A 24503-nucleotide genomic window follows, 5' to 3' on the forward strand; every position below is an offset into this window, starting at 1 on the left:
CTTACTTCTGCAGGTTTTCCCATCTTCTCGGAGTATATACCCTTCAAAGCACTGGCACACAAAAGAGTCTTCCCTGCTTACACACGAATGTTCACAGCCATGGTCCCCCAAGGCACAAGAGTCCAATTCTGAGAACCCAAGTGGAATTAGAGAAACAGATGAAGGAAATGATTCAGACATTGGTGACTTATTCAATCTTAAAAGACATTTCAGACACCTTAAATTAAAACAGTATCTAATTCCATAGTGCACATTTCAAAATAGAAAGCATGTCTATTAGCAAAAATTCTTAATATAGGGCCGGCCCGGTGGCTCAGGCGGTTAAAGCTCCATGCTCCTAACTCCCAAGGCTGCCAGTTCGATTCCCACATGGGTCAGTGGGCTCTCAACCACAAGGTTGTCAGTTCAATTCCTCGAGTCCCACAAGGGATGGTGGGCTTGGCCCCCTGCAACTAAAAAATTGAACATGGCACCTTGAGCTGAGCTGCTGCTGAGCTCCCAGATGGCTCAGTTGGTTGGAGTGCGTCTTCTCAACCACAAGGTTGCCGGTTCGACTCCCGCAAGGGATGGTGGGCTGCGCCCCCTGCAACTAGTAACGTCAACTGGACCTGGAGCTGAACTGCGCCCTCCACAACTAAGACTGAAAGGACGACAACTTGAAGCTGAACGGCACCCTCCACAACTATGATTGAAAGGACAACAACTTGACTTGGAAAGAAGTCCTGGAAGTACACACTGTTCCCCAATAAAGTTTTGTTCCCCTTCCCCAATAAAATCTAAAACAAAAAATTCTTAATATATAAAAGCCCATAAATAAAATGATATCATTATCTCCGCAGGAAAAATGAACAAAAGGCATGAAAAGACAATTTACAAAAGGAGAGATACAAATGGCCTATAAACATTAGAAAATAAGTTCAACTTCATTGGTTATTAGTTAATGTAATATCAACTTATCTACATATCTACTTAGGTATGAATGTGTGTGTCACACTTAGGTCATCCATTCATTCATCTGTTCATTCAGTCAACAATATTTCATGGGTCCCTACTCCATGAGTCAGGCACTCTTCTAGGCTCTGGGAATACAACAATGAATAAAACAGAGTTACTGCCTTTGTGAAGCTTACAGTTGGTGGCAGGGGTGGGAGGGAAGAGACGGGGAAGACAATTAATAGACAGACAAATATATATGTCAGATGGGGAAAAAGCAGGCTAAGGAGGATAGAGAGTGCCTGCTGGGTTGGGGCATGGGAGTGCTTGTCATTTTTCATGCTGCAGTCAGATAAGTTAACACTGGACAGAGCCCTGAAGATAGAGAAGAGTGAGTGTGTGGTATTTGGGAACGCTAGCACCCCTAAGAAAGAATTTGCAAACTGCAGAAGTAGGAGCGTGCTTGGCATTTTTCAGGAAAGGCAGAGAGGCTAGTTGATTAAGCAACTGGAGCCTGGCAGGAAATGATCAGGGACAGACCACACGGGATTCAGGGGCAGTGGTTGGATCTGAGTGAGAAAGGGTTATTGATGGGTTTTGAGCAGTGGAGGGGCATGATCTCATCTGGTAAGGATGTAGCACAGAGAGCTAGAAGAAACCTACTGCGGTAATCCTGGTGGCCCCGACCAGGCTGGGAGAAGTGGTCAGATTGTGGCCACATTTTGAAGGTAGGCCTACAAGATTTGTTCATGGGTTGATATGAAAAATCCATCTTCACATGGCTATGACACATTTCTGAGTCAACTCAATTATTTCCATGGAGTAGAAGTTCTACATTGGATGCATTGATGTTATTAAGTGAAGGCTCTGAAGTGCATAATCACATTTATACTCAGGCAGAGACCATGTACTTTTTTCTAAGGCATTTTTGCAGTATTTCATTTTGGAGGGGAGCTCTGAGAACCACCCTGTGGGTTAGTTAGGGCACCCATTGTTATTCTCATTTACCAGCCAGGGAAACAAAGGTTTGGGAGGGGAATGGCTTGCCAAGACCACTTGCTAAGAAGTGATAGCATCAGACTAAAAATGTAATCTTCTGACAATTAATCCCATGTTTTCCTCAACTGCACTGCATTGCTCTATTCTAAGGTAAGCTTTCAAACATGAAGGGAATTTTGCCTGTCTTCCTTTGAGCAGAAGCACTGCCAAAATTCTTGAACAATGGAAAAGTGTTATGTTAATTGAAATTATAACTGCAAAAGAGAGTCAAACAAAAGTTAGACGCTCCTGATGCTCTGAATAGGACTTACTTCTCTGGGCACAGTCTGCAGTCATTATTGACCCAGAACATTTCCTCACGTAGTGTTGAGTGGAAATACAATTGAGGGATCCACAATACAGACAGCTGGCTGGCTGTGGAGGTGAGCATTTTTTCTCCCACCATGAATTTACACTAAGACTATAAGACTACTGTTATTTTCCAAGGTAATAAAATAGCTATAACTCTTTCAGGCCAGCCTTGTCAAGCCATAATCCAGACAGAACTCCCTGAGCATGCTTTTTCTTTCTAGAGCTCCCCCCATGCCCCATCCTGTCCTCTCAGCTTCAGCTCAGGCTTTCACCTTGAAGAGTGAGGGTGAGTCTTCCTGCACAGACCCTGAAGGGCCACTGATACCCAGGCTTTCCTGAGCCATGGTGGTCTGAGCCTGACTTATCAGGAGCCTGCTGAGCCCAAAGCCACTGTCCCCAAGGGCATGTCTTCACCCTTGGCTGTAGGTTATCCTGGAGCTCCCAGCCCACTTTCTGAGTTCTCGTGGGCTTTCATATAGTAGCTGTTTGGGAATTTTGTTGTGTGCATGCTTTAAAAGCATGGGGAGAGTCTGGGTTTTTTATCTTTCCCTTCCTCACTCCCTTGGAGCATCTGATCAAGAGTAGGGCAGTGGTGAGTTCTCAACCTTGGATGAGCATCAGAATAACCTGCATAGACTTTTTTAAAAGTCAAAATAGGCACCTGATTCAAAATTCAAACATATTAAAGAGCAGACTTCCCCTATAGAGGGGTATCTGGCAAGATCTACCAAAGTTACAAACTGTACCTTTAACCCAGCAATTTCACTTCTGGAATTCTCTTCTACAGATACCCTTGCACCATATGAATGGCTATGCTTTCAAATTATTCATTCATTGCAGCATCATTTGTAATAATGAAAAGTGGGAAACAACCCAAATATCCAGCAACAGGGGACTGGCTATGACAATGTTCCACACACTGAGACATTAGACAGCTGTAAAAAGAATGAGGAAGTGCTCTCCGTAATGATAGGAAGAAATCTCCAGTAAATATTATTGAATCAAATAAAAAAGGCATAGAATGGAGTATATGGTGAACCATTTTTGTGTGTGTGTAAGAAAAGGGAGGAAATAAAAATATTGTATTTGCTTTTATTCACATAAACATGAAGGACAAATAATAGACTAATAAAAATGGTATGTAAGCTATCTGTTGCTATGTAACAAGTTACCCCAAATTTAGCAGCTTAAAACAACAAATATTATCTCACACCATTTCTGAGGGTCTGGAGTCCAGGAGTGGCTTAACTGGGTGGTTGTGGTTCACAGTCCCTCATGAGGCTACTCTAGTCAGGCTGTCTTCTAGGGCTACAGCAATCTCAAGGCTCATTTGGAGCTAGAACATCTGCTTTCAAGCTCACTCATGTACGAGTATTTACTGGCAGGCTTCTCAGTTCCTTGATGGCTATTGGCCAGAGGCTCAGTTCCTCATCATGTGGAACTCAGTTCCTCATCACATCGCTTCCCCCAGAGCGAGTGATCCAAGAAGTGAGAGAGTACCCAAGAACAGCAGCTACAGTGTCTTCTATAACTTAATTTGAGAAGTGATATTCATCAATACTTCCATATGCTATTGGTCACACTGACCAACAGTGAAGGAGATGACTACACAAGTGTGTGAATACCAGGAGATGGGGATCACCAGGGGCCATCTTGGAGGGTGGCTACCACCAGTTATTGATAGGAGGTAGAGGTAGGGAATGGGATGGCATGGCAAGAGTGGGAGCAAAACTTAACGTATTTTTTTTTGTATTGTTTTGATTTTTTATCTTTTTTTTTAATTTAAATTTATTTATTGGGGTATTGTTTTGATTTTTGAACTATGTGAACCTCTTACCTATTCTGAAAATAAAATTTAAACAAAAATCCTTAATGCAAAACAAAGAATTCATAGTTAAAAGTATACCTCTCTGTCACCTTTGACATCCTACATAATTATTTTTGAAAGGCTGCACCATTAGTCATTTAACCAGTCTCTTACTGGATGGGCATTTAGGGGGTTCCTAGTCTTTTGCTATTACAAGCATTATTGCAATAGATATTCTTGTGCACATAGTTGGGCATAGAATGTGAGGGCTTATCTGAAACATAAACATCCTAAAGTGGAAATGCCTAGCTAAAGGGTATGAACATTTAAAGCTGATACGTATGTCCAAATTGTCCTCCAAAAACATTACATTAATTAATGTAATATAGTCTCTGTTTCAGAGGATCTAGGCCTTTTGGATGTTTTAAAAGCCCCACAGACGATTCCAAAAACCACCAGGGTGAGACGCTGGTGGTGGTTCCAGCCTTATGTTCAGAGCCCTTCCCAAGTGTCCTCCACCATCATGAACCAAATGCCATCATCTTTCTCTACGGCTGTTACATCATCTACTACTGCTTTTCACATACTCACTTTCACCCCCTTCACTCCATCCCCTGCCTCAACCTGAGTCCTCTTCCCAAAACCTGAATATGCTCACATCACTCTTTTCCTCTGCCTGAGATCCTTTAATGCTTCCTGAGAGACTTGGGATGAGATACAGTATCCTTGGCAAGGTTTTCAGGATCTGCCCTGAAGCTTCATCTGGCCCGCTCTCCTCCAGCTCTGAGTACTTTTTTTCAGTACCTCAGTACTTGAGTACCGATCCAGGAGCCTCCCATCACAGGGCTCTGCACAGTCATTCCTCTGCCTGGAAGACTCCCTCTTTTACCACTTCCAGATGTCTTCGCTCACCACCTGGCACAGGGCCTCAAAGAATCAGGCACCTGCCCCTTTGGTAGTATCACAGGTGTCACTGAATATTTAGTATGTGGTTGGTCCGGGTCTGTGCTCACCTACTCAGTGGAGTGTGCTCACATGGGTTCTGATCTCCAAGAGACCATGGACTATATCTGCCCTTCTGTCCTGTACCTACCAGCACCTAACTTAATGCCTGGCACACAATAGGCCCCGGTAAATATCCATTCAGTAAAAGAAAACATTTCCTCAGTTTTCCACTCAGAAAATCAAGAGTAACTAGACTCACTTCCTGGGGTTTTGTGCAGATGTTTTAAATGAGAACCAGTGGGGTGTGGATCTGGCGGTCAGAGGGGTTTCTCACTCTCTCCTACACACCTGCCTTGCAGAGTGCACAGTTCACATCTGTTCAGCAAAAATGTCCAGTTTCTGCATGTCAGAGACGTTCTGGGTCGCTCATAAATTAATGAACCACATGTGGTAAATTGGGGAATGCCGAAGTCGTACTGTAGTTAACTTCCTGACCACAGGCTCTAGCTGCTTTATACTCACCAAGTCTGGAAAACAACTTGGAGTCAGCTTTTCCCCAGAGCCAAAGGTACTCCCCTCTAGGAAAGTACTCCAGTGGCTCCCTAATAGGCAAAGAGAGCCACCATCCCTGACTCACTATCATGGGGTGCCTTCGCCTGAGGAGAATGGCGGGCACCCCAGCAGGAGTTCATTCACTCAGCCAGTGTTTATGGAGTACTTACACGGTGCGAGGCACCATCCTTACTTTGGGGCTAGAAGGGACCTTGGAAATGAACTGGTCCAACATTTTCATTTTAGATTTGATGAAATTGATGGCCGGAGAGGGGAAGTGACTTTCCCAAGGTTCCTTAATCTGCAGACATGAACTGTGTCAGCGCTGCTAGGGCAGAGGTGTGATTAGGTCACAAACCTATCACCTCCGCGTTCCCTGGCCCAGTTGCACAGCCAGTGGTCATCCTAGTTCAGCAGGGTCTGCTCAGACAGGCTGTTACATCCTCAGAAGACAAATTAAAATAGTTTTCTCAAGGGAAGCCAGGTCTCCAAATAGTTTAATGCAACTCTAAAGGCTGTAGGTGATCTGTCCTGCCTGTCCCTCCACGCTCATCTCTCACTAGTCCCCCTCTCGCACTCAAAACTCAATATTCAGCACCACTTCTGGACCTGGGCTTCCACGTGCTGTTTGCTGCTCTTTGAAAGAGCTCCTCTCTCAGTCTTAGTCCATGAGGTGCTGTAACAAAATACCACACACTGGGTGGTTTCTAACAGCTGAAATGTATGGTTCACAGTTCTGGAGGCTGGAAGTCCCAGATCAGGGTGCCAGCAGGGCTGGGTGAGAGCACCCCTCAACTTCTTGTTGTATCCGCACATGGGGGGAAAGACCAGGGAGCTCTGTAGGCACTAACCCCATTCACAAGGGCTTAATACTCATGACCTAATAACCTCCCAAAGGCCCCACCTCCTATACCATCACTTTTAGAGGGCTAGGATTTCAACATGAATTTTGGGAGGACACAAACATTCAATCCATAACACCCTCCATCTCTGGCAAGCTCACTCCATCGATCTCCAGGGATTAGATCAGACATCTTTCTCAGGAGACTTTCTCTAGGCGAGGTGACAGTCTCCCTGACACATGCTCCTGTGGCATCTCTTCTACCCACATCACAATTCTCATCACATGGAATGGATGATACGTCTTTAAGAGCTTTCTTCTCTGAGTACTTTAAACTCTGTCAGGGCAGAAACTGAACCTGCATCAACCCCAGAGGAGCTCAAAGCCAGCATGACATGCCCTGAAGTACCTTGTACTTCACGTACAGGGTAAATCCTTGTGGAGAATAAGAATAAATGGATCAAGAGCTTAAGGAAGCACCTAGACTCAAATCCAGAGACCAGAGTGAGGACAGACTCAACCGGGAACCAACACTGAAATGAAATGGATGACAGGACTTATGAGAAATCTCAGGATGCAGGAAGAAAGAATTTTCCCTCCAAAAGAAGGATCCTCTTCCTTTCACACTAAGGAGGAAGGTCTATACATTTCATTCAGCCTCATCACCAGTGCGGACTGCAATTTGTGATCAGGATGATCAGAAGTTTCAGGACATAGTGCAGGGTTTTAGGGCCCCTCTGACAGCCCTGGACGCTGACACAGACTGTGCTGCTCACATCTGGATTCCACATCTGGGAAGTCATGTATGTCTGTGGTGCGGCAGTCATTGGGTGATGTGTTCTGCGGACTCACACGTCTGCAGCAACGACAAACTGCAATTCTGTGTCTGAGGTTCCACGTAGGAGGTTATTAAAACCAGCCTCAACCCCAGAAAGAGAAAACCACAGTAGCTGCCTGCCTACAGGGTAACCAAGGCCAGGAGATAGAATGACACTGTTTTCAGGCTTTTCTTATAGTAAAAGTTGGAGCAGCCAGTCAGTTGCTAACTCTGTGGAGGCTTTTGCTCAGACAAACCAAGAAGCAGCTGAAATGAGGCATACTTTTAGGGGGCATCTGACTCACTCTGGGCAAAAGATCCTGAATCTGGGGACCTGGGTTCTAATCCTGACTCTGCCAATGACCCCCAAGGCCAACTTGGGGGTGCCAGTTTCCTCCCTGTGCCTGCTTCCCATGAAAGAAAGGGAAGACTTCTAAGCTTCCTTCTGTTCCATCAAACCTATAACGTGAATACAGAAGTGACCTTCTCCCCTACTATGGACACTGAACTGTGTCACCCCAAAGCCATATATTGAAGCCCTACCTCCCAATGTGATGGTATTTGGAGGTGGAGCATTTGGGAGGCAATTAGGCTTAGATGAGGTTATGAGGATGGGGACCCCAAGAGGGGATTGTGCCTTTATAAGAAGAGACATTAGAGAGCTTGCTCTCCCTGCCATGTGAGGACACAGTGAGAAAGCAGCCATCTATAAGCCAAGAAGAAGGTTCCCACTGAACCTGACCCTGCTAGCTCCTTGATCTTGGACTTGCAGCCTCTTGAACTGTGAGAAAATAAATTTCTGTTGTTTAATCCACCCAGTCCATGGTATTTTGTTACAGCAGCCCAAGTATATTACAACACTCCCTTTGCCTTGCTCAGGGCTTCTTCTGTCCTTTGAAGTCAAGCTGGGGGGGGGGGGCATCAGGCCCCCCACAGGCGTTCACAGACTGCCTGTGGTTGGAGGCCCTGACTGGGATTCCCAATATTATTTCTGTAGCTCAGACCCCTGCCTATGCCCTTCACCTGTCAGAGGAAGGGGGTCTCCCTAGGGCATCCTTGGGCTCCTGAGTCTGACCCTCCCAGCATGGCCCATCTCTGGGGCCACCTTCAATGAAAGCAGGCCTGGCCCTGGGAGGTGGGTCTCAAGCAGCAAGGCAGGAGCTATTTTAGCTCTCTCCTCAGTGTGGGGAAGTCTAACAGTGGGAGGTAAAACCTTAACAACAGTATCTTAGGGGCTATGTCTATTTATAGGTTCCCAAAGCACTTCGATGAACGATGAACGTCATTCTCTGTTCCACATGGCGACTCTGACAGAGGTAGAAATGATCACTCCCCGTTTACAGCTGACCAATCAGATCCACAGGTCAATTCCCTGGGCCAGGGTAGAAGCAACAAGATTTAAAGCTGGTCTTGGGGCTCCTAGTTCAGTATTCTTTCTACTCTGCCACATTGTTTCTTACATTGTGCACAGAGAGCCAAGGGTGAAAAGTCTGGGCCGGAGAACCTGTGGCAGAGAGGTCCAGACCCAGCCTGCAGGCGGTGGAGGAGAGGGGCTCTGCAGAGGGTCGGGGGTGGCAGGAAGTTCCTCAGGAGGGGGTGACGTCAGCCAAAGGCTGGGTTTCCACTAGCAGGAGTGGGATAGGGGAGTTGTCCTAAGGGGGGACAGGATGGTCTGGGGGTGTAGCATCTGCTCAGAGAACAGGGGGCCTCACCCTCCTGAAGAACCACAGGGATCAGGGAAGACTTAGGGTGGAATTCACAAGATGGAGGAAGGGGTTTTCTGACATTGCCAAATCGAGGAGTGTGACTGGAAATTTATTTTGGGAGACAGTGCAAAGCCACTGACAGTTACTGAGCAGGGAGTGGACCCTGTGCCAAGTACCACAGGATAAAAAAACAGGTGATCTCTGACCATTCTCTCACTCATTGAATTTTTTTGTGCACCTCACATGGACCAGTTTGGGAACTCAGATTCTAAATAAAACCCAGTCTCCAACTTCCAGGAGCTGGCAGGCCAGTTGGCTGTGTGCTCCATGCACATCTAGCCTGTGGAGTCTTTCCAGATGCTGGGATGCCCTTGTGAAAGGTATATCTCTGGGAAATTGGCAGGGGCTAGACAGGGAAGAGGCCTCTTAGATGCAGCTCGTAGAGAGACTACCCCATTTCCTCAGCCCAATCTGTGCATCAACCCCCTAAGACAAGGATGATTCCTAGGGAGAATCAAAGGTTGGGGCCAGAGGGCAGGAGAAAGGGAAGACAGGCCTCACTCCAGAGGTCAGAGAGTCCAGGGAGCCTGCAGGGGTATGAAGATAATAGTGCTCACTTAGTTCCAGGGCCCTAGGAACCTGGGCCTGCTCTCCATGCTTCAGAGACTCTTCTGGAAGTTGACTGAAGGAATCTTCAGGCCACCTGCTAGCAAGGCTCTACATGGAGGCTGCCTTTATAGAGGGCCTTCCTTATCCACTGAGTCAGGCCTGGCTGACCCTCAGTGGTCTCCCCCATCCACAGCCCTTTTCCAATAAGTGCAGTCCTGTCATCAGGCTCTTCATCATCTGGAATAGAACTGGGGAACATACATCCCAACCCCCCAGTTAACTATGGACACACTGAAAACACAGCCCATTATTACAGGGCAGACAGACTGAATCATCCTGGGGCAGACAGAAAGTCTTCAATTAGGGGAATAGCTCAACACATAGGTATCAGCTGGTGGGAAATATGCATCTCTTAGGTACCACCATTCCCTGAGGATAATTCTAACCCATTGGATCATCTCACACGTTTTCATATAGTCAAAACCACATATAAACATACACATATGAAAATTCACTGCTAATTGCATTGTTGAACATTTACTCATATGGATGATGTCACTGTACCACTAGTTACAAACATACTTTAAATGAGAAAATGGGCAACATTTAAAAGTGTCAGTGGCATAACCCAGATGTGGACCTGGGTGATGGGTAGGGAGGGAGAGAGGGCAAGTGATTGTGAGGAAAAGGGGCAGCATTTGTTTAGAAGTGCTGTGAGAATTTCTTAGAAGGCCTGCAACCATCTTATAGTCAGATCTTGGTGATCGTAGTAAGGGGGAGGATAAAGGAAGGGCATGAATAATCGGAGATGACGGAGAATTAAAACAAAACAATAAAAAACTGTGCATGTGGCTTTGGCATGCTGTCAGATGTTGATGCAATTTGACACACCCGCCCTCCTTCTGCACCCCCAGTGCCACACCTGCCCCATGCTGGCTGGAGCAGCAGTCCAGGATGCAGCTGGGCAGGCAGCCACACGCCAACTACAAAATGGATAACCCATTTGCAAAGACTCAAAAATCTGTCTCAAACTAGGGAAACATTTCTCTCAGGCGGCACAATTAGAGAGGCACACTCAGCTCCACAGTGGGCTCACCTGACCATGTGAATAGACCATACAAAAAGGTGGACAAATTAGGTTGTGGCCACAACTGTGGTCAGGGACCTTGACCCTATAATCAGAAAGACCGGCAGCATGGGGAGGGTAAATTGTAGTCCTTTTCCTCCATTTCTGATCCCTTTTCTCAAAATGACTATTCTTTAAGTCTTTATCTTTGTCCACTTGAAAACGAGATTGCACGGCAGAGACCCACATTCTTGAGAGAGAAAAGTCTGGGGTCTTTTTCTTGTTTTTCCTTCCCTTCTTTTCTTCCTTCCTTCTTTCCTTCCTTCCTTTTTAACTTAATCGAGACCAAAGTTGGGACCAGCTGCAAGGAAGAATGTACCCAGGACACATCACTGCCAACCTCACCATCTGCTGCCAGATTATCAGGATAGGGGGTGGGAAGGTTTCCCAGGGGCCTCCCCTTTTCCCAGAACTGACTCTGAAGTCACACAGACCAGAGTTTGAAATCACCATGTAATAGTTGGTAACTTTAGGCTCTTTACTTAATCTGAGCTGCAGTTTCTTCACTGCAGGACGAGGATTCCACGGGGCTGCGAGAACTGAGATGGTATTTTTCTTGTGGACCCCGGCTGGCTGCCACTTGCAGAGGAATGAGAACTAAGAAATAGGGCTCTGTCCAGCTTCAAAATGACCGCGAGGCAGACTGAAAATAGGAACAGCCATCTCAGGGAGCTGGAAAAGGAAGGCAGGGGGCTGGCGAGTAACACAAGGGCTCGTGTCATTGAGAGTCCTTTCTGCACAATTACTCTGGCCAGCAAAACCCTGGGAACAGACGAACAGACACTACCCGTCTGGCTGTGCACCCCACCACGGATTGCCCGTGCGAAATCCCGCTTGTCGCCAGACCTCAGAACACTCACTGGCACAGGTCTTCCCATCACTGCGGAGCACGTGTCCCTCCGGACACTGACAGGCGAAGGATCTGTCCATGTTGACGCAGGAGTATTCGCAACCATGGTCGCTCAGCAAGCAATAATCAGCCCCTGCAAAACCCAACGGCCAGGCGAGATTGTCAGCAAGGCCTTTGGGCTTCTGATGATGGGAATCAAGCTGCCATCATGCTTCCCTACCCCACTTCACCGCCCCCCCCTGCATGCAGTCCCCAGAGGACATCCCCATTGTCTCCGTAGAGTAGAGAAAGGGGCAAAGGAAAATAGGGACCTTGACCTGCCATCGTTTGCAGTCCTCACATTTTCCACCCAGTTGCAAACCTCTCCTCTATCAGAGACGTGTGGAGGGGGACTCACGGGAGCAGGTCTTGAGGTCCTCGTTGATGAGGAAACCTTCTGAGCACTGGCAGACGAAGGACTCCTCGGTGTTCAGACACAGCTGCTCACAACCATGGTCCTGCTTTGCGCAGTGATCCACCCCTGTGGGTGTCACACATGCAAACATGAGGTGACAGGAGGGGGCAGCGCCCCAGCAGCATGGGGCATTAAAGCACCAGACCTCCTCGGAGGGAGCCCCTGAGGAGCCATATCACTTTATGCTACCCTGTGCAACTGGCCTCTCTGGGAAATTAGCCTTGTTGTGTTGTCTTCCCATTTCTTCGCAAAGTGAAGCACCTACAACTCCTGTGTTGGTGTTAATGACAGCAGCCCTCTGTGCTCGGGTCTTGGCACCACAATGTGCAATCCTCAGGGCAATGCTGAGAGCAGGTACAAGCCCCATTTCACAGCAGGGAAAGCGTGGCTCAGGAAGGTAAAGCTGCTTGTCCAAAGCCACATAGCTGACAGAGTAGTGATTATGAATGAGTTCCAGTATCAAACTACTTGGGCTCAAATCCCATCTCAACCACATCCTAGCAATGGGGTACACTGGGCAGTTACTTGGCCTCTCTGCCATTATTTTCAGACTTGAGAAACGGGGATGATGTTGCTTTCTTAGAGGAATCTGGTGAGAAGTAGAGAAGTTGATACCATGTTTTCCTGAAAATAAGACCTAGCTAGACCATCAGCTCTAATGTGTCTTTTGGAGCAAAAATTAATATAAGACCTGGTCTTACATTATATTATATTATATTATATTATATTATATTATATTATATTATATTATATTATATTATATTATATTATATTATATAAGACCCGGTCTTATAGTAAAATAAGACCGGGTCTTATATTAATTTTTGCTCCAAAAGACGCATTAGAGCTGATGGTCCAGCTAGGTCTTATTTTCGGGAAACATGATATATGTAAAGCCCTCAGAGCAATAGCTGGCACCGTTCACCCCCTAATGAATGCGGATTATTATTAGGTAGTGCTGAATAAGAATTAATTGTATAGTTTCGTTTCTATCTGAGAATGAAAAAGGAAAAGGTTTCTTCCTCATAACCAGGACACCCAGATTCAGAAAACCAAAGCCTCGGCCTACATGTGTGGCTGATCCTGGAAACCCAGGGCTGCATAGCTGGCCCCTGAGAGCACTGAGGGGTAGTGAAAACAGCTGTGGTGAATGGCTCCCACAGACAGCCCTGTAGGCTGCCTCCCAGATTTCCCTGATGGAGAAAACACAAACCCAAAGACTGGAGAGACACTGGAAGCCTTTTGCTGGGCCATCAAATGGGCTTCTTTGACTCCCACAGGGCCTGGGACTGAGGCCTTCTGGAACATTCCACTGGTGGATGCGCCTATTGCAAACACTTTCAGGATCTCAGGAGCCAGAGGGTCTGTATTTACATTCTGGTTCCACCATTTACCAGTCATGTGACTCTAGAAGTTACTTAATCTTTTTTGGTGCCACTGCTTCCCCATCATTAAATAGAGATAAGAATGTAGATGCTTCATAGGGCTATTTGTGAGGAGAAAGTGAGTGACCAGAAAATACAGCTGTGCCTGTACAGAGTGAGCACCCCATAAGGTCACTATGGCCTGGGGTCCTCAAGGGGGATAGGGTACCATGGCTTTCTCTGGGGACTCCTAGGAAGAAATGGCCTGGTTTATACTTTTGAAGCTGACTAGGTTGTCCTTATTATATCCCAGAGAGAAAGAATGGTCCAATCTCTTCTGGCCCCTCTTCTGAGCTCTTCTATGTCCTCCAAGGCATGCTGGGATGGGGAGGCAGGCCACGGCCCCTGGAGATCTTGTGGGCTCTGCCAGGTCATGCCCAGCCTGCCCCAGAATACCTGCCAAGGCAGTCAGCTAGCCGACCTCACACTCCTGGAAGAAGGTAGAATGTACCCAGATCTATCTTCACCAGGGCATCTACTTGTCGAGTGGAAGACCTACTGCTCCCCATTCACTTCTCATAAGGACTCAGAGACAGCCAGAGGCAAATGCATAGCACTGCCAACTTTTGGGTTCAAAAGTTCTTTGACCTCTGAGATCAGTCCTTAGAAAGCCTAATCAAAGCACTTTGTTTTCTCTAAAGACTGAAGGGGCACAAGTTTTCCCAAGGACTGCTCTGTACCTAATACTTCATCTCTGAAACTTCCCCTCCTGGCAGTTTAAGGTCCAAATGCTGAACAGCTGCACTGTTTTCATTCACAGTATATCTCTGTCCCCAAAGCTGGAGCAGATGTGCAGCTTGCTAGGTGAAAAGCCACACACAGGGCTCCTTCTATGCCAACTATGTCACCAAGCCCCTCCCAGGATACCAGGGTCACAGGCATTTACCACCGTGCTCAGGTGCCCCACCTCTGCTGGCCTGGACCAGTGCAGACTGTGCCTCATAAAAAATGATGGAACAGTCCAGCTGGCAAAGCCTGCAAGTTTCCATATGTTGACATCACCAAATAGAACTTTGTTGTGCCTCTTACACAAGAAAATTAAGAAAAGTCTTCACAAAAAGTCCCATGTTTCTTAGCTCTGCTCTCAGATCAGCTCTGTGGTAGCCCAAATTCTTTCCAAGCTGTCCCTTTCAGCCTCTTGTCCCAACCTGGGGCCAGCACTGGTCACTCTCCCAGTCTTCTTGATTATAATGAGCTGTTACCTGCAATTGTATGTTTTCCTTGTGCCAGGCACAGTGCTATGAGATTGAAATGGTTCGGATTATTCCTCTTAACGAGTCTAGGAGATCAGTCCTATTATTACCTTTACTTTGTCAAACAGATGGGAAAATCAAAGCTGGGTGAAGTTAAATAACTACACTGGGTCACACGTCTCGTGTACGGTAGAGCTTGGACTTGGATTCAGGCCAGTCTGACTTAATCAGTGCTCTCAACAGCAAATAATAATACTAACTATTGTGTGCTTACTACATGTTTAGTAGCACTTTTTTCAGTGTTTTATACATATTGATTCTTTTAATCATCACAACCCAATCTACGAGGAAGGTAGCATCAATAGTTCCATTTTGTGGATGATGAAACTGAGGCAAGGAAGGTTAAGTCTGTCGGACCATCAGGCCCACAGGAAACCTAGGAGCTTCAGAAGTGGCTAGCAGCTAGTGAGCCTGGGGACGTGGTATGGCCCCTTCCCTCCAGTCAGCATTTCAGCCCCTGGTCAGACTCACGGCTGCAGGTCTTGCCGTTGGGGTCCAGGGTGTAGCCCTGGCGACAGCGGCAGTAGTAGCCCTCCTCCGTGTTGGCGCATTCGTGCTCACAGCCCGGCTTGTTCAGCGCACAGTAGTTGATTCCTGAGGAGAAAAAGGGAAGACCCTACTTCAGGCTCTGGGCTTATCCCAAGGCTGTGAGGTCAGACCCTCATGGTAAATATTCAGTAAATAAGGTCATCTGTAAGACATAGAAAAAATAGTTCCTTTTCTCCAGCTCATTTGAAAGAGAACCTGGGGCTAGCGCGGTGGCTCAGGTGGTTGGAGTGCTGTGCTCCTAATGCAGAGGTCGCTGGTTCAATTCCCACATGGGCCAGTGAGCTACGCTCTCTACAGCTAAGATTGTGAACAATGGCTCTCCAGAGCTGGCTGCCGTGAGCAGCTGAAGGTTGGTGTGAGCTGTTGCCGGCTGCTGTGTGCTGCTGTGGGCTGCTGTGTGCCGCCAGGAGTGGCCGGTGTGAGTGGCCGGTAGGTACCGTGGGCTGCTGTGAGCTGCCGCGGGCTACCATGTACTGCCATGTGCGGCCAGTGGCCAGTGTGAATGGCAGGCAGCTGGCAAGAGCTGCAAGCAGCTGACCTATGACCAGCGAAGGACTGCCTCAGCCGGGGGGAGCACAAGGCTCATAATACCAACATGGGCCAGGGAGCTGTGACCTACACAATTAGACTGAGAAACAGCAGCTTGAACTGGAGTGTGTAGGGGGGAGACAGAAGAAGGGGGGGGGAAGAGAGAATCTGGTAACTGACGTGTACCTCTGGATTCTTCAGAATGGGTCTTTTTCCTCTTTGATGGCCAAAGAGCTGAGAAATGTGTTGACGGCCACAGTCCCCAGCCCAGCCCCTTCCATGAAAGATGGAAAAGCTGAGAAAAATCCAATCGTTTCTTCTTCCAGTTAACCTGATCACTATGGCCCAAAGCATGTAGGGAGCGGCCGTCTGCAGTGGCAGCTGACGGTGACATCGGACAGCAAAAGCAGAATCTGATCTTGCAAGATATCCAGCTACTTAGAGAAGGTAGGCAGTAACATTAAGAAGTGTCCAAATGCTTAACCCCACTCTGAGTGAGACCATGACAGCATACATGTCAAGCACCTGGAGAAGACACATCTCTGATTCTGTCCCAGGTTGTTGCAGTTTTGTCCTATGGTAATATTCACCACCATCCAAGCTATTTAGCATTTTAGTTGTTTGGCAGCCAACTAGCAGTTGCATTTCCTGGTAGAAAATGCTAAAACCACAAGACCCCACCCAGAGCAGGTTATGGGAGAGATGGAGAACTGTAAAAGGAAATCAGATGAGCTTGTGGAGGGCCTTTATGAGACTGATGTTGGGGGAAAAGATCACACCAACCTCAGTGACTGGATTGCTTTAACTGCGTTATTCCTTTCTCCGGAAATGTGGCAGATACTGTTGGCTGCCTTGCCAACAACCATTACCCTGTCTTCTTGGAACTAGAATCCTGACTGTTAAGGCATGAATCATGGCTGGTCTAAGCCAGCCTGGCAACCATGGGGCCCTTAGGAAAGATTTTCCTTCTTGAAAAGACAGAGATATATGAAGAGAAATGCCTTTTTCTACTCTTTCATTTCTGTCTTTGGATCTAGTAGTGTGAGGTTATGATACCTGGAGCTATAACAGCTGTCTCATAGCCACGAGGTGACAAGTGTGAGGATGAAAAGTCAACATGCTTTAGCAGAGCAAAGGGACAGAAAGAGTCTGGGTTCTTGATAACATCACTGAGTCACTGAGCCAACCCTGGGATCAACCACCTCTGGATCTGTTAGGTCAAAAGTAAATGTCCTTAAATGGCTCAAGATACCATTAGTTGAATTTTCTGTTTTGCGTGACCAAAAAGCACCCTAAGTGATACAGGGGAAATGATCTGAAGCCATAAATTAATAAACTGAGAAAGTACACATTTTATTTTTATCACATCTCTGCCCAAAAAGCATTTGAGGAAACTTACACACACAAATCACTTAAAGACAGAACATATATCTCCCTCTTGCTTCAGTGGCTCCTTACGGCCCTCTTTCACCTCTACCTTCCTTCACAGTCAGTGAAACATCATTTTTTCAGTGACACCCTTGGTGAGACTACTGTGGTGAAGTCAGTTCTTTTTATGGAGCCTCTCTCTTTCATAGTATTCATCACAATGGTCTCATAGCTTGTGTGCGTGTGTGTGTTGCCTAAATATCTGCTTCTTTCACAGACTGTGAGCTCCATAAGCAGGTACCATGTCAGTTTTGTCTTTCTAATGACTGCATCATTAGAAGAAGTCCAATCATAAAGTTACTGATGATAATTATAGTTGCTACCATTTTATAAGCACCTGCTATGGGCTTGAGAATTTCATTTGACTCTAAAAATATGTGCTATCATTGTCCATATTTTAAAGATGAGGAAACAGGTTTAGAAAGGTTAACAACTTACTTAAGGTCCCACAGCTCATTTAAATGGAGCTGTGAATGGAACTCACGTCTGAGGAACACCAGACCCATCCTTTAAAGGGCCCATGATCTGCCCTCCCAGGTGACTGGCGGATGGAATTTTCCATGTCACAGAGTATGAAAAGAGGCTGCAGACTGAGCACATGGAGAGAACTCCCATGACATGCAGGGGCTGGCCTAAGAGAAGAGGTGTCACTACAAGTGTTACTGAATCCTTGGCATTCTCTCCATAACTCATCCCTCCTACAAGAGGAGAAGCAGAATATTGTCAGTCTCCTCACTAACTGTGAAGTGCTACATGTGGGCCAGGCTTGGGTAGCTTTATCCGGTAAAGCCCAGAGTGTCCAGTAAAGCCCTGGGAGGTCAGATGGCAGAACTATCAGATAACAAACTAAAACAATGCTTATGAGTTGAAGACCTCACTCAGAAGTAAGGCATAAAAACATGAGAGATCAATGACCCCAGAGAATATATTACAGTGCCAACTGAGTGATACAGTGTCATGTGGGGTGTATGCGGGGTCTTTGGTCCCACTCCCCACATAAGAACGCAGGACATGGTGAGACCAAAAAGGAACACCCACGGAGCCATAGGGAGGGGAGTCATACCACTATATTCTTGCTGGCGGCTGGGCGAGACACACATGATCAGCAATCCACCACCACTTTTCTGCCTGCCAACCAGCCAACCAACCAACGCAGTCACGGCAGTTATACCAGTGGCGAATTGGCTAACTGGTTACAGCTGATGGCCAACCAGTCACAGCTGATGGTCATCTACTACCCGAGCCAGCACCTTTCCACGTGAGGCCAGGAGCCTGGAAACTGCTCTCTGGGACTCTGTCCCCCCACACAGATACTTTCAGAAAAATTGGACAGGCTCCACAATGTTAAAGCAGGAAGTCGTGTTCCTTTGGTTTCAGAAATTTGGGGGCTGCAAAGTAAAGCAGTCTGTCCAAGGTCACACGGTCAGTAAGAGTGACACTGCCAAGACCAGCCCTCACGTCTCCCAGCTTAGTCCCACCTCTGGACCCCACCCTAGGTCTTTAGAATGTGAGACTTTCAGCTACAGGGAGCACCAGCCATGATGCCAGCACAAGCAGTCCTGGTGCCCGGCTTACAGATCACACTCACATCCGAGTCCACCCCGGCGCCACCCTGCACAGCCAGGCCAGTCCTGGTGTCTGAGCTTTGCACCACCACTGTAATAATTTATGCCTTAAATCAATAACAGCACTTTTCAGGAAAAGAAGTTGTGCCCGGATGAGGAGGAAGAACAAATCCTGGTGAGAATCTTTTCTTCAGGATTTTGCTTGAACTTTTTTTCCCCCAGTTTAATTGGATGACATCAAATTCCTTTGAAAAACAGGTTTCTTATTAGATCTGAAAATAGCCCACATTCATTAACCACCTATTAAATGTAAATGGCTACACCCTGAGCTTGAGATTTGTTATGTTCTTGAAATCCTCAGACTCCTAATAACAAATTCCAGGTTTTAAACCCAATTTCTTTGCTTCCCTCTTCCATGTAATGTTGCAGAGCGACAGGGAGCACTCCCTTCTGTTAACAGCTGTCTGCATAATCAAGTGAATGCAAACATTAAGTCAGGGATAGCTCTAAGAGGCTGACCTCAGGGGAAGGGCTGGGTCTGCAACAAAGACAATGGAAAATGTAACAATGAAGCAGGATGTTGGGAGAAGGGCTGATGAGGACATTGGGTTTTAGAAACAAATTCCATTTTTCTTGGATGAAAAAGTAGGGCACCTGGCTAAAGAAGAAGTGCAGGTATAATTGCTGAATATATATGAATATTAGCGATTCTGGACTGGGCCTGCAAACCAGCCCATCTGTGGGCCAATTTGTGGTGGTGAAACTATTACCTAATGGTCACTTCCTTTCCACTCCCCCTTCTGTTCTTGGCCTCCTTTGATAGTGATGTGTGCACTGCCTTGGATCCTTCTCTAATTCTTAGTGCCTCTCCAGGCAGGATGTGGAGGGAGTGAGGGAGGTAGGCGGAATCTTAGATGATTGGTACAAGATGCAGAGCTTCAAGCAGATTCTCTCTGCTGATGGCCACATTCCTAACTTGTTTCCTCTTCCTTCCATTAGGAACACACAATGAAGCTTGCATCCACAATGACTGTCTGATTTGAACCAGATCTAATTATCTCCCACATAATAGTTTTGGTCCACAAATAGGAGCCCACCTGTGAGTGATTTTCTCTTGGTATAGTTAGCCATAGACACCCTCATCTCTAAAAGGTGTGAATAGCACAGAGAGGAATAGCCAAGTCAGAAGAGTTGGCGTTCCAACATATTGTTTGCATGTGTGGTCTAATGGAAAATATTCCATCTAATTGTTTTCACATTCTGAATGTTCTCAGTTAAAATTCCCACTTAATGCTTTAATGTTTCCAGGGCTTGTAAGGCAGTCGGAATTATCTTTTATAAGAGAGGCTCGGTTTCAAAATATGGGCTCTGCAACCATCTGCTAGTGTACAAGTTCTAATACTTATTAGAGTGAGCATGTCAGTCAATATGTGCTGTAAGCAGAATGTGGCCCATCAGCATTTAGTTATACAGCCCACAGTCCTTTTCAAAAAAGATATATGGTCAAAGCTTTGAAAACTCAGTCCTGTAATGCAGGACTGTTGTGCCTATCACCAGGAAGAGGTGGGTGACGGAGCACATGAGACTATACGTGCCTCAGTGGGAGCTCCTGAGAGCTCTGTGCACCACCTCACTGTCAGGAGAAGGCAAACAACTCAGTGTGCCCAAGTATGGACTGACTATGGGAATCCTTAATGAAAACATTCACAACTTGCATGCTTTAAAGAGGCCATCTTTCCAACAAGATTGAGTAATTCAGATAATAGTTGCAATTTATCCAGAATGACAGATCTGAGCAATTCATTTACTCATTCATTCATTCAATACTCTGTCGCACCTACATGTGCCAAAACTTTGAGGTGCTGACGATTCAAGAATGAGAAAAATATAAGAATCTGTCCTTGTGTACTTTTCCACTCTCAGGGACGGTCTGGTTTAAAGAAATCCCATTTGGGATCCATGCTGTAGATCCCCAGAAAGGTCCCTTGATATGCCAGATGACAAGCATTTGAGTCACATCCTTAATATCACTCTGTTGACACCATGTACCTCTTGAATGGTGTGAAGCTGCCCCAGAGGCTTATTCTTTTTTCCCTTCATATCAAAGAAGATAGAGCTACAATTTTCCCCTGGTAGCAGCTATCATGTGTTTTATCTTGCAGGACTGGAAGAAACCAGCTCCTTTTACCTCCCATCTCTGGGCCCAGACTTTCCTTTCTTAAATTCCAAATACACCTTGTGGGGTTAAGGAGGAGGGAGCATGCACCCCCATTTCAGATATGTGGGAGCTTCAGCTTGGGCCTTGACATTGCTAAATGAATCCAACGGGCAGACCCAGTCCATTCAACCTCTAAAAATCATCTCCATCACAGTATCAGGTGAGACAAAAGTAAAGGGCAGAATAATATTAGTAAACATAAATGCTGTGTACAAGTATACCTTAGTTGAGATTTGTGAAGAAAAGGAAAACCAGCCAGGCATTTAGTGGAGCAAGCCCTTCTCCAACACCCAGGCCCACTTACTTCTGCAGGTTTTCTTATCTGGATTCAGCGTAAAGCCTTTTAGGCAGCGGCAGGCATAGGAGTCATCTGTGTTAATACATTCATGCTGACATCCATGATCAGGTGAGGCACAGTAGTCTATTTCTGGAAACAGAAATATCATATAAATGACGAACAAAACAATAAATCTAGCATAGGGAAACCAAAGGATTTTCAGTCTTAACTTTTCCTAAACAGATAAATTCCCGTGACCTCAAACACTCATGCCATGAAGGGATCGCTCAATGAAGCTATTTCCATGTTTATGGATATGGCCGCCCAGGAAGAGAACTCTCTTGACATGTTACAAAACATTTAAACAACAAACAAATTTATGAAAATGCTCTCCTTGTTTGGGTTCATGTAAGAGCCTAAAATGAAAGAGTGTGATAGGGTGTTGTTTTGCTATATTACAGACCGGGAAAAGAGAGTTTGGTGAATGTTTCATTGTTTCATGGAATTCATGCAGTTAATAAAATGACATCTTCCCAAAGTCCAACTCCAAAGCACTTAAACTCCTCAAACATGGAGCCAATCAATAGCATACAAAATCATATACTAGGGAAAAGAAGGCTCCATCCACATTCTAGGAGTGAAAGGCACAGATAGTCTGAATGCAAACCACCTCCCTCCTTAACAGCTGCACATAAACAGGATCGTTCATCTAAGGTTTCACAATCAGAGAATATAATCTCCAGATGCACATTAATTTAAACCAAAATATTCAGAAAAAAATTTACATGGAAGTTTTTTATAATGGGATTTTACTTGTAGAAGTATTTTTATAGATGTGGAAAGGAACTGGTGTATTGACAGATCTGAACAAAGTATTTTGCTATACTGGAATTTGGCCGCATTGTTCGAAATTGCTTGAAGTGGCCACTGACAGAGTCTTAAAAGAAGTCTTTTTGATTTGATGAGAATTTTCATTGTTTTAAGGAACATGTGAACTACATATATCATTTTCATAATGAAGAATGTGGTATAAGTGAGTTTTCCCAGCCTCTACAAAAGCAAACAAAACGAGAGAAAGGTACAGAGTATTCTTAAAAGGGAAAACATTGAGAAAATGTCAATTCTTCCTAATTTAAAGTCATAGAAATTTTAAACATACAAAAATGGACAGAATTGAATAATAAATCCGTGTATATATCACTCAGCCTCACGAGAATCAATCTATGGCTGAGCTGGTTTCATCTATACTCCCATCCTCCACATTAAGATTTCTATATTACAAGGCGGCCGGTTGGCTCAGTGGTTAGAGTGCAATGCTCATAACACCAAGGTCGCCAGTTCAATTCCCACATGGGCCCGTGAGCTGCACCCTTCACAACTAGATTGAAAGCAAAGACTTGACTTGGAGCTGAGCTGAGCCCCACACAACTAGATGGACTGAAAGCAACAACTTGGCATGGAGCTAATGAATCCTGGAAAACCACACTGCTCCCCAACGTTCCCCAATAAAAAATTTTATTTTAAAGATTCTATATTACTTTGAAGCAAACCCAGTTATAATTTTGTCCATAAATATTTTATAATCTATCCTTAAAAGACTGGAACTCTTTTAAAAAATGTAACTACAATATCATAATGAGACATAAAGGTATTAAACTTTTTATTTGGAAACTATTTCAAACTTTCAAAAAGTTGGAAACATAATATTAATAGTACAAGTATGTAGATACAGGTGACACCTATATACTCTCTACCCATTTCACCCATTTGCTTTATCATTTGTTCCTGTCTCTGACCTATTTGAAGTTAAGTTACGTCCATCATGCTCCTTTTTCCTTCCATAAAGTGTGTGCTTTATAAGTGTGTGCTTTAAGCGAAGGATATTCTCCTAAATAACCACAGTGTAGTTATAAACTTCATAAATTTACACTGATTCAATTGTTTTATTTAATCTACCATATTCTAGTCTTGTCAGTTAATCTAATGATGTTTTTCATAGCATTTTTCGTCCTCCAGTACAGGGTGTCAGAGATCATATTTACTTTTCATATATACTTATCCTCCTTTCATCTAGAACTATGCTGTCTAATGTGGCCATTTAAATTAAAATGGATTAAAATTACATAAAATTAAAAATTCAGTTCCTCAATTGTGCTGGCTACATCTCAAGTGCTCAGTAGTCATAGTAGCTCCTGACTATTCTATTATATGGTGAGATACACAACATTTCGTCATCACAGAGTGTTCTATTCAAAAGCATAGTCTACAACATTTCCACAGCCTTTCTTTGTATTTTATGACATTACATTTTTAAATAGTACAGTATCCTCCACTTGTGTTTAGTTTTATTGAGGTACAATTGACAAAAAATGCGCATGTTTAAAATGAACAATTCGATGAGTTTTGACATATGTATGTGCCAATGAAACCACCACAATCAAGATAATGAACTTAGCCGTTACTCTCAAAAGTTTCCTTGTGCCCTTTTCTAATTCATTCTTCCCCACTCCTTCCGGCCCCCAATAATCATTAATCTTCTGTCAAGATAAGTTAGTTTGTAATTTTATAAAATTGGAACCATACAGAATGTATTCTTTTTAGTCTGGCTCTTTCATTCATCATAATTATTTTGAGGTTCATCCATGTTTACGTGTATGTCAATAGTTTGTTCCTTTTTATTGTGGAGTGGTGTTTCATTATATGGACAGACCACAATTTGTTTATCCATTCACTTGCTGGTGGGATTTCAGCTGTTTCCAGTTTTGGGCTATCACAAATGAAGCATCTAGGAACATTCATGTGCAAGTCTTTGTGTGGACATATGCTTTCGTTTTTCTTGAGTAAACATCTAGGAGTAGAATGGCTCGTCATAAGGTACATATATGCTTAAATTCTTAAACATTCCCACAGCCAGTAAATTAGAGTTCAGTTGCTCCACATCCTCACCAACACTTGGTAATTTTAACCATTCTGGTGGTATGTAGTGGTTAACTCATTGTGGTTGATTTTGCATTTTCCTAATGACTAATGCTGTTGAATATATTTTCATACGCTTATTTACCACCTCTGTATCTTCGTTAGTGAAGTATTTGTTCAAATCTTTTGCCATTTTTATTGTGTTGTCTCTTTATTATAAGAGTCTTTATATATTCTAAATATAAATCCTTTGTTGGATATACATTTGCAAATATTTTTCCCAGTCTGTGACTTGTCTTTTCATTTTACTATAGTGTCTTTTGAAGAACAAAAGTTTTAATTTTGATGAAGTTAA

At 44.9% G+C, this 24503-nt stretch overlaps 1 protein-coding gene across 6 annotated transcripts in view; it reads right to left on the bottom strand.

The window, feature by feature from the left end:
* MATN2 (matrilin 2) overlaps positions 1–24503 on the bottom strand; it is a 146122-nt gene that overhangs the window by 15357 nt on the left and 106262 nt on the right. For all 6 annotated transcript variants that reach the window (XM_081070933.1, XM_081070931.1, XM_081070930.1 and 3 more), the window contains exons 7-11: positions 21260–21382; positions 15139–15261; positions 11934–12056; positions 11547–11669; positions 6–128 (exon numbers count right to left, since the gene is read on the bottom strand). In XM_081070933.1, the coding sequence (XP_080927059.1) occupies positions 6–128; positions 11547–11669; positions 11934–12056; positions 15139–15261; positions 21260–21382 (615 nt within the window). The remainder of the gene's footprint in view (positions 1–5; positions 129–11546; positions 11670–11933; positions 12057–15138; positions 15262–21259; positions 21383–24503) is intronic.

The sequence above is a fragment of the Rhinolophus hipposideros genome (assembly GCF_964194185.1).
Source record: "Rhinolophus hipposideros genome assembly, chromosome: 13".
NCBI classification, from domain to species: Eukaryota; Metazoa; Chordata; class Mammalia; order Chiroptera; family Rhinolophidae; genus Rhinolophus; species Rhinolophus hipposideros.